Source organism: Mya arenaria, chromosome 4 (genome assembly GCF_026914265.1).
Source record: "Mya arenaria isolate MELC-2E11 chromosome 4, ASM2691426v1".
In the NCBI taxonomy this organism is placed as follows: Eukaryota; Metazoa; Mollusca; class Bivalvia; order Myida; family Myidae; genus Mya; species Mya arenaria.
Window position 1 is genome coordinate 33,863,114 of NC_069125.1, and position 25,776 is coordinate 33,888,889.

Consider the following 25,776-nt stretch of genomic DNA (forward strand, 5'->3'; position numbering starts at 1 on the left):
AATTGAATAACTTTAATCGAAAAACATTTAATCCAAAAATATTTTTGTTAAAATTATAAACGTCTTACGATATACCATATACCGATCTGTAACTTGCCGTTTTAACCCGTATATAATCGATCAATATGACGCGAGTAACTTCCCTTTCTACATAAATGTAAACAAACTCTCAGCTTAAAAATCAACCTCAGAAAAAAACTTTGAAAAATTGTTACGGGGTATTATACGCAGGCATTTTTTTGCATCGAAATCTGAGGAAAAAAAGGGCGTCTAATACCCAGTCATTTACGGTATTCCACTTTTCATTCTATATGCCAATAATGCTGACAAACAATAAATAAACAAATTATATATCATTAAACGTATTTATTTATATGAGCTATCATGCAAGTTTATATTAATATATTTCATCTCATATGTGAATACAGTCACAATATGATACGAATCACACTCTTTTATGTACCATTATTTTTTACTGGTATTCAAAATTTTACAACAATTAATATTTTTACGACAATTTAAGAGCACAAAATTGAAACTTACAGAACACTTTAAATTACAACATTGATGACATGCAAAATATATTACTCTTTGCAATATCTTTAGTGGTTTTCAAGTGCCATGACGTCAAGGCCACTGCTGCCAGTGACAACACAAACGCTATGACAACTACTACCAAAACAAAACTCTTAGAACTTCCAAGCTTAACATGTATTTGAATAAAAACATAAAACCCATGCAAATGAGCAAAAGGTTCTAACAAGATAAAGAACAATGAAGTATAACATGTGAAACTGTAGAACAGTTATGTCCCTTGAACCAACAATATTGTACGATATTGCTAAAGGAAAGATACAAAACAAAACTTGAACGATAAAAGACAACTTACAGCTAAGCTCTTGGTCTACACAACAGAATGGGCGGTGCAAAAAAAGAAAATAGCATGTGAGCAAATGGCTGAAAGCATTTTAAAAAGCTTATATGGTCAGATAAAACCACTTAAAACCAATATGTTACCCCATTGTTTATCCTTGTTGAGGTATAAATTCTTATATTGCATAATTCGTTTTGCTCATAAAAAGAAACAATTGTGGTATTAATGACAGAGGGTACCAAAGTCTTCTCTATCTTTACTCTTATCTGAATGTTACACATATTTGGCTGACATTGCCCACTACTGCATGTAAACGAATATTGCCGCAATTTTGTACCCATTCCCACATTATACAACTAACATTTTTGGCAGATTCTAACAATTACTTGATGTAAACGCATTGGACCTATTGCAAATATGTTGGTACCTTTTGGTATTAACCCCACGCATTGAATGACCCATTTTTTATTATTTAATTTTGGATTCCAACAAAATGCTGTTAACACCATAAGCAAAACACTATAAAACATTTTTTAAGACTGACATATTTCTAAATTAAGCATATTACCATTATAATTAATGACCTATCATTTAAAATAAGTTTGATTAGTTTTATCTTGTTTGTGAGGACAATTGCAGGATGATATGAATCACAAATGAGTCGTCATCAACATAAAAACCAGTACCAGAGTGAAAATTTCGAAAGGCTATGATAATGTTATGTGCCCTTGGTGGGAGATCAATCTATGCCATCTTGGTTCAGAAAGAGAGACACCTATACCACATCATCAACACACCCATCATTTTCATATAACTCTCACCTTTAAAGACATCCAAATCTTGGTTGGCCATGTTCCTACTTGGTCTTCTCATGACCACAGGTGAGGCCCCTCCCTCTGCTGTAGGCGTGCCTTCGCCAGAGCCTCCTGTATTGGCTGGGGCCTCTGTCGGTTTTTCTTCCTTTTCTGGTGTTTTTATGCTACTACTTGCTTCTTTAACTTCACTACAAACAGACAAGTTTTTGTCAAGATTTTCATTTGGAGATTTCTTACTCTCAGACTCATCCCCATTTTCTCTCTTGACATTTTCTTTATCTCTTCTTTTTTGATCTGCACTATTTTTGATACTAACCCTTGCACCAGGTTTGTCAGATTTGAAACTATCCCCTAATCCCCTGGGCTTTTGAGGAACAGGGGGCTTAGGGCTGATTTGTGGATGGGGTTGCTTGTTTTTGGACATGCTGTCCTCGCTACAATCAATCACAGTATCTGCCTCAGTTGGAATGGAAGACTCCGGAATATTTTTGGTTTCTTGCTCTATCACAGTTTGACTATCAGCTGAATCAGTTTTTGATTCGTTTATTTGATTTTTGTCTTTTTCAGGATCTTCGTCCTCTTTCTCTCCTGAAGCACCTGAATCTATCACCTCATTTGATTTCTGACCTGTAACCTTGACCTTATGGTTGTCTGTAGCCTTGACCTCTGTTGTCTGCTCCTTAATACTCCCCAGTGCTGTTTCATCAGTAATAGTAGTTATGTCCCTTGATTTCCTCTTTGAATCCTGAAATAATAACAATCAAACAGCATTAAACTTGATAAATATTTAGTTTTTTAATAATTCTACAATAAAAACAACAATTGTTACATACTTTTACATTAAACACAGAACTGAACAAATATGAATGATGATGTTAATAATGGTAGAAAATAAAACATTTAGCAAATAAAATAAAATACACTGAAAGTAATTCTTCGAACATAATTCAAACATATAATGAACACAAACAAAAAAGATGTCCCACAACCAAGAAGAACTGAATATAATTAGTACTTTTCCAATGTACACAAACTAATTACCGAAAGTGAAATAAAAAAATGACAAAAATAAACGAATAAATGTTTATGTTTGATAATAAAGATAGAAGTTACCTAACTCAAAATACTCCATCCTGTAAATGATTTCAAATCACATTTTTCAAATCAAAACTCATAGCAACAATGAAATAACTAAAACTTTATTTGATATTCTTAAAAACAATGACAGAATATGATATTAATAAAATTTGTCAGTAATGATGTAGTTAAAATAAAGTCAGTTTAGTGTACTCATTTAATGTATGTATCCAATGGCTTTGCATGAGTGGCATTGAACGATATTCGTATGATAGTATGTACTTCGATCACCAGTCTGTGAATCGTAACCGTCTTTGTTTTGATTTAAATTCATTTTACATCCTTATATAGACCTTATATTTTACTTCACAAACACGTTTATCAATATCTTCCTCCTGAAGTACCATATTCATGTGTGATGTTTCTAAGATTAAGTAAGTGATAGTTGGGGAAAAAAATGTTTTCCATTTTTCCTTCTTTTTTCAATTTTGTTGAACTTGCAAGTGAAAGAAAAAACTGGACTGTATTCTATTAATGCTGGTGAATATTATTTACAATTTAATTTGTTAAATCAATCTACATATAACTAGATATTACATGGCAACTATTACACTGTATGAATTCTAGCATGCCAGGCTCTAAAATTTAATACTATTACACACCTTTTTATTTTGCCTCTTTTTGAACTTGTACAGAAAGACTAGAAATTATTTTTTTCCTCACAAATCTTATGAAACTGGTTTTAACCCCCAGTGAACTTTTGCTTCACTGACCATTCCAAGGTGGTAACCCCCCAGATAAATCTTGTTTCACTGACCATTCCAAGGTGGTAACCCCATAGTGAACTCTTGTTTCATTGACCATTCAAAGGCGGTAACCCCCCAGTGAACTCTTGTTTCACTGACCATTCCAAGGTGGTAACCCCCCCAGTGAACTCTTGTTTCACTGACCATTCCAAGGTGGTAACCCCCCCAGTGAACTCTTGTTTCACTGACCATTCCAAGGTGGTAACCCCCCAGTGAAATCTTGTTTCACTGACCATTCAAAGGCGGTAACCCCCACAGTGAACTCTTGTTTTACTGCTGTTTTCAAGGCAGTAACCCCCCATTGAACTCTTGTTAAACCACTGACCATTCCAAGGCGGTAACCCCCCCCCCCCCCCCAGTGAACACTTGTTTCACTGACCATTCCAGGGCAGTAACCCCCAATGAACTCTTGTTAAATCACTCATCATTCCAAGGTGGTAACCCCCCAGTGAACTCTTGTTTCACTGACCATTCCAAGGTGGTAACCCCCCAGTGAAATCTTGTTTTACTGCTGTTTTCAAGGCAGTAACCCCCCATTGAACTCTTGTTAAACCACTGACCATTCCAAGGTGGTACCCCCCCCCCCCCCCCCCCCCAGTGAACTCTTGTTTCACTGACCATTCCAAGGCGGTAACCCCCCAGTGAACTCTTGTTGAACCACTGTACATTCCAGGGCAGTAACCCCCAATGAACTCTTGTTAAATCACTGACCATTCCAAGGTGGTAACCCCCTAGTGAACTCTTGTTTCACTGCCTTTTTCAAGGCGGTTACTCCCCAGTGAACTATTGTTTCACTGCCATTTCCAAGGCGGTAACCCCCTAGTGAACTCTTGTTTCACTGAACATTCCAAGGTGGTAACCCCCCAGTGAACTCTTGTTAAACCACTGTACATTCTAGAGCAGTAACCCCCAATGAACTCTTGTTAAATCACTGACCATTCCAGGGGGGTAACCCCCCAGTGAACTCTTGTTAAATCACTGACCATTCCAGGGGGGTAACCCCCCAGTGAACTCTTGTTTCACTGCCGTTTCCAAGGTGGTAACCCCCAGTGAAATCTTGTTTCACTGACCATTCCAAGGTGGTTACCTGCCAGTGAACTCTTGTTTCACTGCCGTTTCCAAGGTGGTAAACCCCAGTGAAATCTTGTTTCACTGACCATTCCAAGGCGGTAACCCAAACATTTATTAGTGAAGATATTTTTATGCATTAGTGTGATCTGCCTGTGTTGTTTTGAATGTTGTTGTCCTCGCATAGCTTTGATCTTGTGCCTTTAACTGTTGGCTACTGGGCTTGTCCTTGTAAATTCCATTGTATTATGTACACTGCCCTTAGTGTTCTTTCAGTAGCTTTGCAGGTTCAGAATAACCTTGACCTAGCAGCAAATGACCTTGATTTTTTATGTGCCATGTCATTTCAATGTGGTGAACAACTTTGTGCTAAATCATCTGCGCTAATACACACCTGATCATTTTACCTCATTTTGAACATAAACAGAAAGACTAGAAATTAATTTGTTCCCCACAAAACTTATCAAACTGGCTTAAACCCCCCCCCCAGTGAACCCCTGTTTCACTGACAATTTCTAAGCTGTAACCCCAACATCAAGTGAAGATATGTTTATGCAAGTTTGGTCTGCCTGTGTTGTTATGTACAAATTGCTGTCTCTTGTTTAAGTGTCTGTTGGGCTTTGACCTTGTCCTTTCAAACAGGGTCTCCTAGAACTTCCATGTGACATGTCATCAAAATGGGGTACAATTTAAAGTTATTTGAACTTTCCAAACGGCAGGACATCCCTCAACCCCCATTAACTCAAAGTAATCAGGCTTTAAATTGACATGGAAAACTCGATCTAATAACTAGTGCACATAACATTTTTATCTGGAACAAACAACACACATATTAGGGTTAAGGTGTTACTATGGCAACATCAACACTGGACTATACACATATTAAGATCATATACATAAGGTCAAAGGTAAAGGTCAACTTTGTGCAGTTCAGGGGAGATAATTCACTCACTGGCCTGGCTGGGATATCACTAAACAGACACTGAAATTACAAGCTGGTTAGGTCATTTCATGCAGCAACGTGGGAAAAAGACTAATAGAGCATTGATACCATTGTCAACTGAATCTAAAACCTTATATCAGGGATGTGATTGACTTGGCAGCTGAAGGGATGATGTCTTTTGCGGGCACTTTTGGCCCACAATGGGAGTCAAAGGGGATGATGCTACAAAACTGGCTTTTAAAAAAAAACCTTTTTGAACGTTCATTTTTAAAATTGTACTTGTAGGCTCGCTGATACTCACACGGAACGCTAACATACATGGCATTTGTACATGGCATTGATGATTCTAATCTTGTACAATATGTAAAAAACATAGCCCACATGTGCAGGCACGTGTAAAAGTAGTCTTTCACTATCTCTCTATTATTTGCCACTATGTGTCACAAAACCAGTTAGGAAAGGTTTTATAGCAAAGACCTTTTTTCCCTAACCATCAAGGGACATAACTCCTTATACAGTATAAATCAGAAAGGTATCATTACTCTAGGGGAGACAATCTAGCATGAGTTGGTAGGTCTGGTTACACCATGGATACCTCATGTATATTCTGTGACTCTGGTACTGCATCAAACTTGAACTGAAAACACGATCAATGCATGCAACTGATGACTTTTGAGTTCAATCCATTTTATTGTATAGTTACATGTAGGTATTCATTCCTTGATGTAAATTAAACATTCATACAGGTCATATCTCCTGGCTAGGGGGAGGGGGGATCCCACAGAATATCAATCCGTTCCTATAGTCTTCCATGTGTGATTGGATTTTTTTTAGACTAGACTGCTGTGTTCAAAACATTTACTTACAACATATATACACAAAAAGTGCTTTTCAGTTATAAAGAATGCTAGTTTAATGAGAAGTACACACACAAAAGAAGCAGGTGCGAGAACAATAACAATTTATGAAAAACCCCTGGGCCCTGGTTTTCTGAACAAAATCCGCTTGGGAGGTCTCGAGAAGTATGACATGTATGAAGATTGCAGGCAGATCCGAACACAAATCGAAAAAGCACATAACTCATCAATAATTAATGCCCGAGTTTCAGGTCCTAACTCAATAACTTATGCCAGAGTTTCGGGTCCTAACTCAATAATTTATGCCAGAGTTTCAGGTCCTAACTCAATAACTTATGCCAGAGTTTGGGGTCCTAACTCAATAATTTATGCCAGAGTTTTGGGTCCTAACTCAGTAATTTATGTCAGAGTTTTCATGTCCTAACTCCTCAATAATTCATGCTGGAGTTTCAGGTCCTAACTCCTCAATAATTTATGCCATAATTTCAGGTCCTTACTCCTCAATAATTCATGCTGGAGTTTCAGGTCCTTACTCATTAATTTATGCCAAAATTTTGGGTCCTAAAATCTCAATAATTTATGCCAGAGTTTCGGGTCCTAACTCATCAATAATTCATGCTGGAGTTTCAGGTCCTTACTCCTCAATAATTTATGCAAAATTTCTGATCCTAACTCCTCAATAATTAATGCTAAAGTTTCAGGTCCTAACTGACCTCTATAATTTATGCCAAAATTTCTGATCCTAACTCCTCAATAATTAATGCCAGAGTTTCAGGTCCTAACTCCTCTATAAATAATGCCAGAGTTTCAGATCCTAACTCCTCTATGATTTATGCCTAAATTTCGGGTCCTAACTCCTCAATAATTCATGCCGTAGTTTCAGGTCCTAACTTCTCAATAATTTATGCCAGAGTTTTGGGTTCATACTCCTCAATAATTTATGCCAGAGTTTCATGTGAACTGTTTCAGAGCTAAATTTAGGCTGATAAAGTCAATAGGTCTATGACAATACATCAAAATAAATATTTTTGAAAAGACAACAACATGCAAATCAAAAAGCCTTTCATGATTATGTTGTATGGTTTTTCAACAGTTGGAAATCCTCAGCAAATTTTCCATCAAACAACCTCAGATGTATATGGACGGTTTACAATGTCAGAAATCTTTACATTTTAACTACACTGCAAGTAGATCCTGTAGTAATTTAGCAGTTTAACTTATTGACTTTACTCTTGGGAATCTTTATTATTTATGCAATAAAACACTTCACTGGCAATCAATTTAAAATTAGATATACAACATACATGTTTAAACACCACAATTAATTAAAAAAAATTTTTTTACAATATTACTAACTACTTCTACTGATGTACTGTCATACATCCACGTTTGTTTTCGATGGAAAATGGCCGTGGAGTTCCAAATGGGAATTTCAAATCTGGATTCGAAAAAGCAATCAGAAATAACAAAAACGGTACATTTCCAAACATCCTTGTAGGCGTACATTCATAATAAACAGAATAGTTTCCGCATTTATACAAGAAATTCAACTGCTATAGGGTACATTTAGCTACTTCCGTCATAACAAACAGCGGTGCACATAATTCTGAGAGATAAATCATGCGCTCAATAATTATGCTACAAGTAAGATTAACCTCCCCTTAACCACTATGCTTTAAATTGTACATACAGTTTTCATAGGCTGTTTGGCATACACAAATCATTTAAATTTGTGTCAAAATATGCATTGCTTTACTAATTCATTGGTTTTAAATATTTTTGATTTTAAGACAACATTTATCATTGGATAATTTATCAATTGGATTATCCTAAATCCTTTTTTCCACAATATCAAAAATACGGGAAAAATCTAGTTCCTTTGAAAAATTGTATATCATTATTCTGCTTCGAATGATGAAACTGAAATATGTTCTACCAGAAGTTATGATTGAATTTATATATACTTTACTTTTCAAGCGACAATCTTTATTGAAAGATCGGCATATTGCCAATGACTTTATTAGGACCATGATTTCCGCACCAAACAGCCTTAACCCTATATGTTATGTTGAGCTAAGTCGCATTCTTGTACCTACCATCAAAAGCTGCCATTCCTGTTTCTATGGAAATTGGAGAGATTGCTTAGAATATCTTAGTATATGAGTAGTTGATATTGTATTTATGATGTGAATAATGGTGATTAAGTTACTAACTCTATACCAAAGTGGCTTACAGAATAATTCTATACAAAAATGAAAACACAGGCCTAAGTTTAAGACAATAAAACAAGAGCACCGCGGAGTGGGTGCCAACGCTCGTCTGTAATTCCAAGTCGAAAAGGGGGGATAACTCAATATTAATTAAAGGCAAAATTATATGACCTGCTATAAACATGCATAGTGTTAATAGGAACACGTGTAGCAAGTTTAATGTGAAAATGTTGAACGGTTTTTGAGTTATGAGGTAAGGTTAAAGTTTTTGGACGACGACGACGACGCAGACGCAGACGCAGACGCAGACGACGCCGACGACGCCAAGGCTATCACAATAACTCGACTTTTTTTCTTCGAAAAACAGACGAGCTAATGATGACATTGAATGTAACAGCCCAACATTTCAGGCAATAAAATGATGACATTGAATATAACAGCCAGAAGTTTCAGGCAATGAAATGATGACATTGCATAAACCTATGGGCCTATGCTCTACTGGCATGGCTCTTGTGGTCATTTTCAATCCAGAGCATGTACGTTTCAGTAATAGGCAACAAATATATAGTTCACTTTTTGTGTTTGGGCTAGCTGAAAACGTTGCACGTTCAACATCTGAGGACAGGAAGTGTTGATAGCAGATTAGTTGCATGAACTATTTTAATATGTGCCAAGTAGAGGTAATATGAGGGTAAAAAATATTTGCTTTCAAAACTGTACTCATGGTCAAAATTTCATTTCTGTAGCTTTAAAAATAAAAAGTCGGTCAAAGGTCAATGTCAAGGACATCCGAGGACAACATTAATGCTTGTTTGCAAAACTGTTCACATGGTCAAAATTTCATTACTGTAGCTTTAAAAATTAAAAAGTAAGTCAAAAGGGGTGGGGCCAGCTTTTGCCCAAGGGGCATTATTTCAAATGTTTTCAAATGCATCATATGTTGCTCCACAACAAATATCAAAGGTATGGGCCTTGTGGTTTGAAACAAGAAGATTTTGAAAATATTTCTTAAATAAGTCTCTAGGAAAATTGTGACACCCAAGGCAGTGCAAGTTTTGACCCAAGGGGCATAATTTGAACAACCATGGTAGTGGACCACTTAAAATTACAAGGATTTGCATAGTGGTTTCAGGCAAAAAGGTTTTTAACATTTCCCAATATAAGGGGGGGGGGGGAGAGTCTGTCCCTTACAAAGAAAAGAGAACTATTCCCGGGGCCTCCGCCAATGTCGCCCAGGTTGTTTGTGTTGCGATCTCCGTGGGGGGGGGCAGTTATGACCCCCGAGGCATAATTTTAACAAACCTTCACAAGCAATTGTGACTTTACAAGTAAACTTGGCTAAAAATAGATTTCGCTCATGTAGACTTGGCTAAAAATAGACTTGGCTAAAAATAGCATTTTTTATACTTTCAAGACCCATAATCTAGGTATGCATGGGCAGATCTGGCTTGTTTTCAAAAGGAACCAAGTTCTAATGGATATCTAGATACAGTACCAGTTTCATCGAGATACAATCAAAACTGAAGACTGTATCATGTTCACAAGCTAGTGTTTACACAATAGCATTTTTTTATACTATCAAGGGCTATAATCTAGGCATGCATGGGCGGATCTGGCTGGTTTTCGATAGGAACCGAGCTCTAATGGATATCTAGATACTGTACAAGTTTCATCGAGATACAATCAAAAATGAAGACTGTATCGTGTTCACAAGCAATTGTTTACAGACGCACGGACGCACGAAAGCAAATACTACGTACACATTACCATCGCATAAGCTCTTCTGGCCTTTGGCCAGTAGAGCTAAAAATGATGACATTGCATAAAACAGCCAAACATTTCCGGCAATGAAATGATGACATTGCATATAACAGCCAGAAGTTTCAGGAAATTAAATGATGACATTGCATATAACAGCCAGAAGTTTCAGGAAATGAAATGATGACACTGCATATAACAGCCCAACATTTTAGGCAATAAAATGATGACATATCATAAAAAATGATGACATTGCATAAAACAGCCAGAAGTTTCAGGCAATGAAATGATGACATTGCATATAACAGCCAGAAGTATCAGGCAATAAAATGAATGCATTGCATATTACAGCCCAACATTTCAGGCAATAAAATCATGACTGCATATAACAGCCAGAAGTTTCAGGAAATGAAATGATGTCATTGCATATAACAGCCAGAAGTATCAGGCAATAAAATGAATGCATTGCATATGACAGCCCAAAATGTAGGCAATGAAATGACGACATTGCATAATTATGACTAGACATGCTTTATGGAGACATTACACTCTAAAATTTCACAAACAAACTGTTATTACAGATAGTTTTGCACACAAGATATAAAATATGAACCACTTTATGGAACCAAATCTCTTCTTTCTATGGTAAATGCCATCAAGCAGAGTTCTAGGAAATTGTTTAAGTATGAATAATGATAATGTAACACCCATTTCATTTTTTAGTACTTGATAACAAGAAGCTAATGGATCATAGGGGAAATTCATAGCACAAAGCCTTATCAGAAGGCCATCGTCAGAAGTTTACTTTCACATTCAGTAGATTTTTTCTTAATAAAGAAGCCGAAAGTTATATATTAAAAAAGAAATCAAAATAAAATCAAAGGTTACTTTTTATGTCAATTTAGGAGATAAAAAATAATAAAATACGCCCATAATGCATCATTTCCAACTACAAATTGTTAATTTTTCTTGATTGCTAAACCCCAATCCATCTGCAAACAGTTTATGCCATACACTTTCGGTTCAGAGGGAGGGGTGCATGTCAAAAGGTTGCGCCCCTAAGCTACGCCCCCTCTAACGTTGATTCCTGGATCCGCCCCTGTTAGGGTATTCAATACCATTTCTGAGCTTGGGAGCTGTTTTAATCGAGGATTTTAGTTGTATCTTCAATTATCGTTAAACTGTATTATCGTCACAAATGGAATACATTGATTTTTTTTTATTTCCTAAATTTTGTGTTCACTTTCAATGTTGGCTTAAGTTCATTTAAAAAATATATGTAGCAAAATACAGCATCTATGGCACTTTGATCATTTAAATTCATGACCAAAATTGACTAAGACCTTTATTGGAAAGGCCGTCTGAGTCTTATACTCAGACTCATTGGGCCTGATAAACATAAATCATACAAGCATATAAAAAGCCTGGCAGAAGTTTTTAAATGCACAGAAAAAATAACAATTTCACATCTATAAACTCAAAAAGCACTCAAAGGAAAACATAAGCAAAACACATTTAAAGCTTAGATAAACATCTTCAAAAAAACAACAAGAGTTGTGTTTTTATGAATGGAAGGCTTCAAATTCTACAAAACATATTCTACATTACAGCAACATAAAAACTACTTTGAAAAGAAACAGTGTAATGAAAATTGCAAATTCTACAAAACAATATATTTTTGCCCAGTATTATTTAAACTACTTACAATCTCCTGTATCTTCATCTCAATGCCGAGGAGGGCTGTGGCTGGTGAGGGAGGGGGAAAATCAGGGGTTGGGGGCTGGGCGTATCCTGTCGGGGTCAGGGGGGTGCCCGATGTGAGCCCAGACTTCCTGGGCTTTTTGAACTCCAAGTGATTGGGCTTATCACCAACTGAAAGGGAGAGGTTTAACTGATACTTATTTTTAGAGATTACAGTTTGTACTAAGGACATTTGTTTGCATAATATTAAGCAAAAGTAAGCTTTAAAAGATGTTCAAAAAATTTAGCATGTATGTGTTTTTTATGGAGGCTTTGGAAGCAATAAAATTAAGTAAAGTATAAGCTGAAAAGGAAAAATGTCATCAAAGCTAAGCACTGAAAAATAAAGCATCAACTTGAAGAATCAATAGGAATATTAATGCATTCAAAACTGTGTTCATCAAAAGAGTGACACAGTCATAAACAGGGCCATTATCAGATTAAGATAATTGTCAGCCCTTAATTTTATGTATAATCGATGAATAATGACATTATTTTAAATAAAGTTGAAACAAAATAACAGACCGGTTCTGTTTGTCAAATTTTAGTATGACCGAGAATTCTGCCACACATTTTGCAGAGTGAATTATGTCATTAATCTTTCGCGATGTGGCGATTTGTAAGCGGTGCTCCAGAGCCATTTCCCACATAGAAATAAAAGCTTGATGAGGAAAGGCTTAAAAAAGACTATAGATTGATTTTTAGTTCATTTTAAAACAATAAATTATTAATTGTTTTTTGCGAATTTTTGCAGGACACCCTTTTTTTACGGGTCACCAAATTTTTAGAAGTAGGTGATCCTGCGGGTCACCTGATAAAAAAATTAGTGTTGCGCCCTGAATTGGTCACCTACAATTTCCAGACTTTTCCAATTTGTAACATCAAAGTGATAATGACCTTGCCAACAAAACTGTTCCAGCACTCAAAACCATCATTCAAAACTGCAACTTTTTTTAAATGGGCATAGCGGGAAAGATTTATAGATTTTTTTCATACCTTTTACCGCTTCTTCGCCAACTTTCCCTTCATCTGGTTTTTCCTCACATGGTTTATCCGGAGAAGCTGGGGGAGTGATGTCCTTAATCTGTGAATATTCAATACTCTCCCTGTTCACCATGTCATCACCAATACTAGCATACAGCGGGGAAGGCGGTGCCTCAGACGATGGACTTTTTTCAGGAATTTCGCTGTATTCGTTTTCAACCTCTGGGTCTTCAGTTGGTTCAATTATGTCAGGGACAGCTTTTGTAGAAGTACCGTCCATTGGTATATAAGTATTTTCCTCTGGTGCAGTGTTTGAACGTTTAAGGAGTCCCTGTTTTTCTTTGAATTTTTCAGTTGGAGATATTGGGCTTGGTCCCATGGATTCACTTTCTGGAGCAGTATTGGTCCTTGTAAGTTCTGGTCTTTTCTTCAAGTTTGGAAAAAGGATACCATAATTATCAACTCCTTGCTCAGATGGTTCTTGTAACTTGGTTGATTGAATCTGAGGTTTGACCTCTGACACCGGCCTTTGTTTTGGAGCAGTCATTTCTAGGTAAACACTTTGGCTTACTTGTTTTCCTGTGACAGGGCTGACAGAATTGTCTATGAGGGAATCTGCAGTTTTTGCTGGAATGTTTGATTTGGAATCATTTGAACCAGTCACAGAAGAATCTGTGACATCACATCCTGTTTTTTTGCTATCTGATTGGTCAGAACATTGCAAGGAATGCTGGGAAGTGGAATCAGATTTTGCTGAGTCATTATTGACAGGAAGTTCAGTGGAAGTGATTGTTGGGGAATGTGGTTCTTCTGTCAAACTTTCAGTTTTGGAATTGTCAGTTTTGGAAGGGTCACTTTTGCGTGCTGGCATAGGAGATTTTTTGTGTCTTGGTGGTTTCTTTGGAATATTCTGAAAGAAAACCAATACATTTAGACATAGAAAATACAAAACAAACAATAACACAAACATAGACATGCCTGTTGTATAAAACTATTTAAAAGTTTGGTTTGATAAAAGTTATCCAAAAGATTGATTTATTGATTGGTCATTATTTATCTAATAAATACTTTTAATTTATCACATTATTTAAAACTGCAGACTAGCCAAAATATAACCAGTAAATTACTTATCAAAGTTTGATACATAATTAAAAAGTAAGCACATATCAAATTGCAGTTAAAAAACATACTGATTAAACATTTTGACTCATATTTCTGTTTAAAAAGAGATATATAGGGAATTTTCTATTCAATTTTTGAAATAAATGATATTTTTTGGTATGGGAATTTTGCCAAATTTCGGTCCAAAATTTAAAACCCACTGGTACTACACACAAAACGTAAAACATTTTATATTTACCACTGATCGAACAGCCTTTTCTGGGGCAACTCTTGATTCTGAAAGTAATTGGCAACAAATTATTGACCCAATAATCTACAAAATGAACACCAAAAAGTATGAACTAGCTTCCTTTTAATTCCACTACATTGTCACTGATGATTCAAACTATGTCTAAAATACAAATAAGCAAGAGCTGTCCCAGTGACAGCACTCTCATATTCCACCGCTATTAAGTTAAAGAATTTGAAGATTTGGTAAAACTTGCATGGATCACTATAAAATTAGATAAAAATAATATCTGCAACACTTTGGTAAAGTTTCAATCTTAAACATTCAGCAATTTGTTATATACATACTTCATGGCAATATTGACCTTCATGCAAAACCTTAAACAGAATTTCTACTTTGTATAAAAAATGGTCATAATTTTCACCATAATTTTCATACAATGTAAATAGAGTTAAGTAAATTTAATAATTAAATAAGTGTTATGGTTGAGAACCCTTGAATATAGTTTCAATTCAAGGCTGAGTTATGTGTTCAAACATACAAAACCTTCATCAAAAAATGTAGGAAAATATTAAAGGGTCATAAATAGAGTTATCTAAGTTGCTTAGTTAAGTAGTTTGAGAAGAGTTATCTAAGTTGCTTAGTTAAGTAGTTTGAGAAGAGTTATCTAAGTTGCTTGGTTAAGTAGTTTGAGAAGAGTTATCTAAGTTGCTTGGTTAAGTAGTTTGAGAAGAGTTATCTAAGTTGCTTAGTTAAGTAGTTTGAGAAGAGTTATCTAAGTTGCTTAGTTAAGTAGTTTGAGAAGATTATCTAAGTTGCTTAGTTAAGTAGTTTGAGAAGATTATCTAAGTTGCTTAGTTAAGTAGTTTGAGAAGATTATCTAAGTTGCTTAGTTAAGTAGTTTGAGAAGAGTTATCTAAGTTGCTTAGTTAAGTAGTTTGAGAAGAGTTATCTAAGTTGCTTGGTTAAGTAGTTTGAGAAGAGTTATCTAAGTTGCTTGGTTAAGTAGTTTGAGAAGAGTTATCTAAGTTGCTTGGTTAAGTAGTTTGAGAAGAGTTATCTAAGTTGCTTAGTTAAGTAGTTTGAGAAGAGTTATCTAAGTTGCTTGGTTAAGTAGTTTGAGAAGAGTTATCTAAGTTGCTTGGTTAAGTAGTTTGAGAAGAGTTATCTAAGTTGCTTGGTTAAGTAGTTTGAGAAGAGTTATCTAAGTTGCTTAGTTAAGTAGTTTGAGAAGAGTTATCTAAGTTGCTTAGTTAAGTAGTTTGAGAAGAGTTATCTAAGTTGCTTAGTTAAGTAGTTTGAGAAGAGTTATCTAAGTTGCTTAGTTAAGTAGTTTGAGAAGAGTTATCTAAGTTGCTTGGTTAAGTAGTTTGAGAAGAGTTATCTAAGTTGCTTGGTTAAGTAGTTTGAGAAGAGTTATCTAAGTTGCTTGGTTAAGTAGTTTGAGAAGAGTTATCTAAGTTGCTTAGTTAAGTAGTTTGAGAAGAGTTATCTAAGTTGCTTGGTTAAGTAGTTTGAGAAGAGTTATCTAAGTTGCTTGGTTAAGTAGTTTGAGAAGAGTTATCTAAGTTGCTTGGTTAAGTAGTTTGAGAAGATTATCTAAGTTGCTTAGTTAAGTAGTTTGAGAAGAGTTATCTAAGTTGCTTAGTTAAGTAGTTTGAGAAGAGTTATCTAAGTTGCTTAGTTAAGTAGTTTGAGAAGATTATCTAAGTTGCTTAGTTAAGTAGTTTGAGAAGAGTTATCTAAGTTGCTTAGTTAAGTAGTTTGAGAAGTTTCAATGCTGTACATTAAGTAACTGCTGAGCTTATAACAAATAAGGTCAGGCCATTGCTCTTGCATCTATTTTTTATCAATCATGTTAATTTCAATTTCTTTACTGACAAGTTAGCGTACCACCAATTACATCTCAACAAATAACAATAACTTGAAGATATACACCTTATAAAAAGTTTCATCGGCAAGATTTTTATCATTTTATACTATATATAAATATATAGATATAAGGGTTGTGCAATTTTATTGTTAAGTCGAAATATTGCAAAACTAAACAGAAGCAATACATATCGGTACCCATCAGCAGAATCTAAATATTTTCATTGTTTTATTTATACCGTACTCTCAATGCATTTTGACAAGCTGATTTATTGATCAGTCTTGATGAGAGGAGAAATTAAATATTTTCCACTTGTATAATTATAGTGTACGATAATTGTTAGGGTTGTATTATTTTTGGTGTTCAAATTTGCAAGGTCAAAGTTAGTCAAAGCCAAATAATTGTAATTCTAATTATTATTAACAATTGTCAAACATGAAAGAAGATGGCCAACAAGTAATAATAATAAGCATACTTTTTATAAATTATCATTTTTTTTTTGTGTGTTTTTTTAGTTTCAAACAAAATATTGTGTTACCTATCATGCTACTTTTATCAAACTATTGATATTAATTATCGCAGTATTTTTTTTTTTTAAATCAACCATTTCTAATTTTAAATCAACCATTTCTAATAATTATGATTTTTAACCATTTCATTTCTTGGTAGGGAATAACAAATGATGCAAAATTATATAAATATGGTATTTTATTGAAGTAAATATTCAATTACAATCTAATTATTGTTGTGTTTTTTACTTCAGACTTTTTACTTGGACATTATTGAAAAATTATCTAAGCCTGAGTTTTTGGTAATGCTACAGATATACCAAGCGACTTCGGCAACAAGTTTACCAAGTTTCATATGAATATCTTCAATGTTTTTTTAATTATGGCCTAGGTTAAAGTTTAAGCACAATGTTACCGTGGCAAATAAGGATGCCATGGCTATTAACATCTCTTGACTTTTTTCCTTCGAAAAACAGACAACTTAATAATTTAGTTGATGTTTTATATTAACTAACTAACCTTTATTCTCAGGAGCAAATACAGAGGTTCTTGGCGGCAGTGGTGGGGCTGTCGCACTATGAGTAGAACTGGACGAACTCACAACTCTATCAACAGAGAAAAAAGAATTTAGTCGTCATTTATCAGAATAAACACATTAAAGATATGTATCATAGTCTTTTAATACCCTATAGAAATGGATTTAAATGAGAGAAACAAAACAGTCTCACATAATTTTGCATTCCATTTGAAATCTAGGAACTTGAAGACCAAATACAAAAGGATTTTATTGAGTTTGAAGATTTAACGAATTCAAGCCTGCTTGACTATGAAATTAATTAACTACGATACAAAATTGTGATAGTATATAATTATATGCACATAAAATTGATGTTTAATTTACAGAATATAAATAGTTATTATTATTTTATCGAATTCAAAAGCTTGAGCCGATTTAGGCCATAAGTTAGAGTAATGTTCTATATATCTGTATGGAAATATGTGGAAAAAAAATGAAAAAATTGAATTTGTGCAGTACGCTTTTTCAGATGATTACCTATCTAGATTTTGTTTGTCTTTATTAGGTAGTGTGTATAGAGGCACGGTGGGGCACGACTCAGGTGGTTCATCAGGAGAGAGTTGCACCATGGAGTATCGCGGCGCAGGCACGGGTTTATCAGCCTCATTTCCAGGCGTGCTCATAAGCCGAGCCCGGGGCTTGGGTAGCATCAGCCCCTCAAAAGTGTGCGGGGGGTTCTCCAGCGGCGAGGGGCGGGCTGAGAGATGGGGCTTCAAGGAGGGGCTTGGTGGAGACGGAGCAGTGTCTGAATGGCTGGGTTTGTCTTTGGGGAGGGGCCTTACGGCAGCAGTGGGTTTTTTAGCATCTGACCCGCTGCGACACAATGCCAGGCTATCGTACAGTCCTGATCCATCAGGGTTGCCCTCAGTTTTCTGATTGTACACTGAAAAGTTACAATGAGCATTAAGAGTAACATAAAGAATTTATTTTTCAAACAATTCAAGATAAATTCAAAGAGAATTTGTGTTTCAAAACTGGGACAGTGGCAAAAGAAATAAGATCTTAATAATAAAAAAATTCCCTAAGGAATATAACTTAAACCAAACCATGCCTCGATAATTATAGCCAGTATTTATTTTAGTTTTAATAAGAAATGAAAGTAGTTTGATAAAAATTCAATGGACAAAATGATTATAATTTGCAATCCAATGTGTCTTAACTGAAATCCACTCACTCTTTATAGCCTCTGTGACTTCTGAGAATGACTTATGCTGTCCCTTGTGTTTGCTAACAAGCTCCAGGGCAGTCTGTCCGTGCGCATCCTTCTCATGGATGTTAATTCCCCGCTCAAGGAGAAGGCATACAACATCTAGTTTACCATGTAAGGCAGCTTCGTGAAGTGCCGTCCCTGTGTCAGTCTGTAAAGGGAATAATGGAAATATAATTACCTTGGCTTAAGTTTATTCTCATTTATTTAACCTTGAAAATGAAGACACTTATACTAACATGAATCAAACTCAACTCTTTAATCTGTATACAAACCAGTACAGGGTTCAGCTTTCAAACGACTTGGTTAACAGATAATTGTGGGACTCGGACCCAGGGCCTATTGAGTGAGAAGCACATATCTCACACCAATATACCAACTAACCATTCTCACTAAACAGATACTTAAAATTAACATTTACATTGCTATACTTTAATGTGGAAGAAATATGGGACAAAATTAAAAGAAAAGAAAATAGTTGAATTTCAGCATAAATATTTCTTCTAGGCCTTAATTGATCTAATAATGACTGTTGACCAATCAAATTGCTTGCGTGTGCAAACTAACCAAAAGACAACCTGTGGATAAGTTATCCAGTTTTACACAATTGGCCGCAGAATTTAACTGCTACAATTTAATCTAATTTAAATTGTTAATACTGAATTCAGAGCTACAGATAAGGGTCATAATTGGCTTTAATAGGCTTTAAAATGTGCTTATTAGTTTATAAAATCAAACCTCTATTCGTATCGGTACAAATACAAATTATTCTAAGGGCATACTGTTATTATGATCAATTTTTGGACCAGTTCAGGAACAAGGTTTTTTATCATTTAGGTGTAGAATCATTTCAAATATGGAAAAATGCAGCCTGTTTTAATTTCCCTTGACGAGTGTGTGTTTTATAAAGCAAACAAAGTTGGCGCTGTGTGATGTTTTTAATCGATTAATGTAAAATACATGCATGCATTTCAATGAGCCTGCAGACTTTAAAAATCACCATTACATTTTACTGAATGAAACTAAGGTGTTCAATACACTTTACAAAATAACAAATGAGCGTACAATACACTTTAAGTAAATGGTTATTTGTAGGTCAGTGAAATACATATTAAGCTTAAATATCTGAGCAGATGCTGCTTCAAATTATCTCAAATAAAATACCACACACTGTCTTATGTAGCCTTAAATGGCAAGTCTACAGGGTTGTTGGATCACACACAACCTATGTGAGAATTACCACCTAGGCAGACATTTCTTCAGAAAGCAACACATATTAGATGAATTAGCCGGAACTCCCAGCTGTGATGTCTGATATTTGCCATCTGGGAAATTATAATAATCTCCAGCAACATGTGTACCAAGTTCAATATCTTGATTTGTTTTTGGGTCATGCATGGCCAAGGCTAATGTTTTAGCACAATGATAATGACACCATTGTCTGCAACAATAACTTGACTTTTTTTCCTTTCGAAAAACAGACAAGCTTAAAAGCAAAAAGGCAATCAGCTCATTCTCAAATTTGTTCTTAACGTTCAATCCTTCTTAACATTCAATTCTTCTTATCAGTCGAACCCTCTTGGGTATTTTTCGAATGACATATTAAATGTTAAGCCTTTACAATGCCAATTAATACTGGCACGGGAGCTAGACAGAATGCAAACATTGTTGTCATTCTTTCCAAATTTTTTTTATTTAACTTGTTTTCTCTTCTCTAGCTGATCATCAGCACAAGGATTTTATGGTAAACAGATTGTTATTTAGATTACAAAAAAAATAAATATTTGTCTTGAGAAGTTTTAGCTTTTTTTTCTGTCATAGATAATCAATCATAACTCTGGATGGAACTTTGTTCAGCCTGTGGAAAATTTTCTATCGATGTAATCTATAGACTTATTCTTCTTAAAGTTGGCTTCACAGAGGACACCATGGACGGATTGTTTAGAACGTTGTTAAAGTAATCGTTGTTTTAAACTTTTAAATCAATACTGCTCTGGAATTTTAATGAATACATTTGAGATCTGCTGTAATATAAGATTTGAAACAGCCTCTTTATCTGTACATGTCTATATTTAAATATGTGAACACAAAATATGATATTTCACATTTCAAAGTTAAGAATGTTGTCGTAAACCAAGTTGTTAACTTTAACAAAGATCTGAATATTCGGCCCAATATCTATCTATCCAGGGACGAATGCAGGCTTTTACACAATTGTATTACAAAGGTGATGGCACGATAATCTTATATAATTGATAGATGCCCAACATTGGATATAATCCATTATGATCATCAATTATCAAGCTTTAATGTACTTAAAGGCCTAGTTTAATTCTTCTATAAGTGACCCCTTCCCCCCAAAACCGTGTATAGTAAACAACCTCTGTGTATTGATCTTAATCTAATTGCCTTATTGTCTTATCAGATCTCCAATCTGAGTATCCTGCTGTTCAGTTTTGGAGGTTTTTTAATAGAAATGGACCCTAAATGGCCCTGAGCCAATAAACAAATACACAGGAAATTGTCTCCTTCTGTGACATCAGTGGAATTAGCAGGAGATGCACAGCAGGGGATTGTCATGCCAAACATTCCTTAAACTAGGGAAACATGTGTAATGACTATTTTTCGCATCATAATATCATATATTCAAGTTTGTACTACTAATATAAAAAGAAATAGTTTGTTCTCTTTTATCATTCAATATGTTTGGCCAATTTTGAATTATAAATGCAAAGAAATTGTTCCAATAAACATAAACCCTATTTTCATACCATTATTTAGTATGGAAGTGCACTTCAGATTCGATGATCACAATGCAGTTGTTGATATTTCCATTTCAATTTGATTATTAATTATGAAATTCGTTCAATAATCTGGCATCTCAGACAAGTCTATCCCATAGCTCAATATATTTCTTTAACATATCGGACGTATAAATTTCATTTAAATATCTTTAAATAACAGTATGACCAATATGTATAAAAGTTTTTCACAAGTACAACAGCAAGGTTGTGACAAAATTTTACCTTTTGTTTCTTTGTAAAAAAACAACAACAACAAGTAAGCCATAGACCTATCATACAACTCTCACCTGTGTCTGAATATCGAAGTTATTATCGAGCAGCAGCAGGACAACCTCATAGTGCCCGTTACGCGATGCGAGGTGAAGTGGAGACTGGACGCTAGCGGGACGGTGGGCAAGTTCAGGGTTTGAGATTAGTAGACGTTGAACAACTTCAAGTCGCCCGTACTGGGCAGCAAGGTCCAGAGGGGAGGCATTCTCCAGGTTTCTTATGGTGGGGTTGGCAGACTTCTGTAAAATTATATGAATATAATTATAAATGTTCAAGCTTTATGAATCTGAATCTTAAGATTCAATATCCACGGTTTATGAAGAACATCACAAACCAGTAGCACAACAGCATGAAAGTGGTGGAATACAAATCATTTAGTGTTTACGCTCATATCACCTAAAATAGGATCATCAGACGAATTCTGATTTAAAGCATTAAGAAGGCATCTGATGAAAATGAATGTGAAAGTTCTATTTTGTCATTATTAAATTGGATTTAATAAGTGCATCTTTCAGTGATTGCGCGTATGCATTCTGGGTTACAAGTATAAAAACATTCATGCCAACACTGAGATAGTTATTATCAGTATATCATTGTTGATAATAAACAAACAAAAATAATTCAATATTTTAATCATAGGCCTTTTCCTCAAGGTCCGTGGGATCTGTGTATCGGACCCATTCCCCTATATATATATAATACTTTTCCCAAAATGGAGAAAAAAAAAGAAAAAAAGAGGAAGTATTTTTACCTGTAATTGTTTATTGAAAATCCTAATGAATTGTGTGATGTAGGCTTAGGGGATTACTGAATTCAAAAATCACTGTTTTTCATCACATTCCGAGTCAGTATGCAATATTAACTGTCATGATTTATTGCAAAGCCAATAGACATTTCCACCCACACCGATTGATAATTCAGCTATTTCAGGTCTTTTGAAAGGAAAAAGAAACTAATATTTCCTTATTTGCAGGAGACAGAAAAGCATTTTCTTTTAACTATTAAAATTTCCAATTCTTTAATATGTAAAGCAATTATTTTTCTCAAAATGGCTGATTTGGCGTTGCAAATTTCCACAAAATGTCTAAGGCCTTTTTCCCAAAATGGCCAGCAAAACGAAGGCCCGATATATTTAATGATCAAATCTTAAGACATTGATCCACCACCAAGAGCAGAATAAATAAACATCAAATAAAACCCATTAGCGAATATCATACATTTTAGTTATATGGAAGCAGGACTTTACTCTAAAAAGCCAACGTAATCATCAGCTATAGTAAATCAGTAGTCAATATTATGTCTTTCCTAAAATCAAACATTATTTTCTGCACGTATATATGCTTGCTTTGAATTCTCTTGGGAAAAATTTCAAAATAAAGGTTTTCCAAGTAAAAGTCAATGATGTAAAAAAAAAAAAGCCTGACAGAATTAAACTAAGCTTGATTAAAAATGACTTGTCTTGATTAAAAACAGCCATTATTTCTACAATCAAGTGAAAGAAATGTCAAGGTTGATCAGATAATATGCAAGTATGGAGATTCTCAGACTAAGTAGATTTAGGAGTGCCATTTGCAGACAGAAGGCTGACATTAAACATCAGTTTTTAAGCTTTCAGGTACAGAATTGGCTCTCTGACATTTCTAGTCTTTCTTATTATAATTGTTTCTCCGCTGAACAGTTGGGATTATTAATGAGAATAGAACAAGTCAGGCCAGACAGATTCTTGCCCATTCCAGAATATTTTTTCACCAACAAAATACTAAATTTAAACTGAAAATATATCACACAGGCTGAAGCCTAAAAATAAAATTCCTGCTATTTTTGTGCCCAAAAAATTATTTACCCCATATTTGTCAATTTTGTCGGCTAAATTAGAATAGAATCCAGATAAAATATAAATTTAATTAGCTGTATTTATATTGCATCAATACATTTACACTGGATAAATTATAAGAATATATATTATTTGAGCTAATTCAAATTTCCTTTTTTATTATGGTGAAAATCCACCTTTGGGAGGGTCCTCAAATATTGTAATTTAGGTATCACAAACAGACGACAATCTTTGTTTTAATTTCTCAGTCCATCAGTGTGAGTATATAACATGATAAATTACTTCATAAATGCTATGTCAGAAGGCAATACTTTGCTTCAAATAAAAACAAAGATAAATAAAAAAAAATAATTTTTAATTGAAACAAAGGGCAGCCTATGCCGCTTAAAGAGCCCCGTGTTTGTTTTATTACTGAAGTTTGCTATAAGGGTGATTAGTTTTTTCAAACACTTGGACAAACCTGCTTAAAAGATCATGTTTTGACAGAGCTCCACCAGGCGGCAGTTTTGTGAACAGGTTTGTGAGAAGAAACTAAAACTCTCAATCGAACTCTGATAAAAGATCAAGGGGGGGGGGGGGGGGGGGGGGGGGGGGGTGCGCTACATTTCATTTAAAATGGCGAAGATATAAAAAAGTTATTTTTGATTAAAATCATTTGAAGCGAAAACATTGTCTTCCAACAAATTATTTACGACACAATTTATCACATGGCATACCCACACTGTCCATTGAGGGACATAATTCTACCTGGGTGAATATTAACGAGATTTGCTATACATGTGCACATTCTTAAAGTTGTCAAAGTGAACAAGGTCCATTGTGACATATTCATTGGTGTTCTTTTTATTGCTAACATTCAAGTTATTGCACTCTGACAATGACGATGCTGATGACATCAAACTTATGACCCAGACAAGCTAATAAAGGCAGATGGTATTGCCAGTATTAAATTGAATTATTCTAATGCTAGAATACTCTTCAATACCTGTAGAAGAACATCAATGGCTGCCACATGTCCGTACTGGGCTGCACTGTGCAAGGCTGTGGCACCGTCATTGTTCTGAAATAGGTCAGATGGCACAAGAATTAATAACTCCAGAATACTCTTCAATACCTGTAGAAGAACATCAATGGCTGCCACATATCTGTACTCCAGGGCTGGGCTGTGCAAGGCTGTGACACCATCATTGTTCTGGAATAGGTCAGATGGCACAAGAATTAATAACTCCAGAATACTCTTCAATACTTCAAAAACAACATCAATGGCTGCCACATGTCCGTACTCCAGGGCTGGGCTGTGCAAGGCTGTGGCTATGTCATAGTTCATCAATGGCTGCCACATGTCCGTACTCTAGGGCTGGGCTGTGCAAGGCTGTGGCTATGTCATAGTTCATCAATGGCTGCCACATGTCCGTACTCCAGGGCTGGGCTGTGCAAGGCTGTGGCTATGTCTAAATTAAATCAGACAATCAAGAATAAGCAATTCTAGAATACTCTTCAATACCTGTAAAAGAACATCAAAGGAGTCCATACTGGGCAGCGTTGTGCAAGGCAGTGGCACCCTGATTTAGGTTGATATCTGACAATTCAATGATAAGTTAACTTTAGGAAAACAATTTGGTTGGACTCGGATTCTACTAGTTCTTGATCACTCTGTCATCTACAGTTCAGTATATTTTGTTTGCACTAAAGGTAGGCATATAATTAACAGCATTATATAATGTACTTCAGGCTAGTTTAGCTTTAGCATTGCACAGGTGTTTCCCAAGGGATCTTTTCTGGTTCATAACTAATTCAACTGAATTAGGTAAATATAGTTTTCATGATGTTTTAAGTACATAAATAATTTGTCTGCATACTAAGCTAATGAAATCAACGAGTAAACAAAGACAGATAAACAATGAACTCTTGTGAACCCTTCTCTCCGTACCTAGACTGGTTATTAGCATCTATAATATTGTTGCAGGATTAAATCAATTCTGAAAGAACTATTCAATGTTAGGTTTGAAACCTTTTCAAGAAAATAATAGTCAACGGCACTTTTAAACGCAAACGTATATTAGACCATTAATTAGATGGTTACAATCTTTTTATCAGTAATTAATATTTTTCATTTTCCAATGCATTATTTAGAAAGTAGTTGAAGGTTTATCACTCAAAATTTATGTTTGTTATACAAGAAATTTTATTGATTTTAAATAATCAACAATAACAGATTT

General features: G+C 34.9%; 1 protein-coding gene across 4 annotated transcripts in view; it reads right to left on the bottom strand.

Annotated features, from left to right (window-relative positions):
• LOC128230311 (ankyrin repeat and sterile alpha motif domain-containing protein 1B-like) overlaps window positions 1–25,776 on the bottom strand; it is a 116,992-nt gene that overhangs the window by 81,905 nt on the left and 9,311 nt on the right. For 3 of the 4 annotated variants that reach the window (XM_052942487.1, XM_052942486.1, XM_052942484.1), the window contains exons 4-13: window positions 24,543–24,617; window positions 21,741–21,962; window positions 18,617–18,800; window positions 17,920–18,325; window positions 17,385–17,470; window positions 14,493–14,530; window positions 13,145–14,042; window positions 12,114–12,280; window positions 8,537–8,560; window positions 1,696–2,434 (exon numbers count right to left, since the gene is read on the bottom strand). In XM_052942487.1, coding sequence (XP_052798447.1) covers window positions 1,696–2,434; window positions 8,537–8,560; window positions 12,114–12,280; window positions 13,145–14,042; window positions 14,493–14,530; window positions 17,385–17,470; window positions 17,920–18,325; window positions 18,617–18,800; window positions 21,741–21,962; window positions 24,543–24,617 — 2,839 coding nt within the window. The remainder of the gene's footprint in view (window positions 1–1,695; window positions 2,435–8,536; window positions 8,561–12,113; window positions 12,281–13,144; window positions 14,043–14,492; window positions 14,531–17,384; window positions 17,471–17,919; window positions 18,326–18,616; window positions 18,801–21,740; window positions 21,963–24,542; window positions 24,618–25,776) is intronic. The other variant, XM_052942485.1, reaches the window with a different exon arrangement.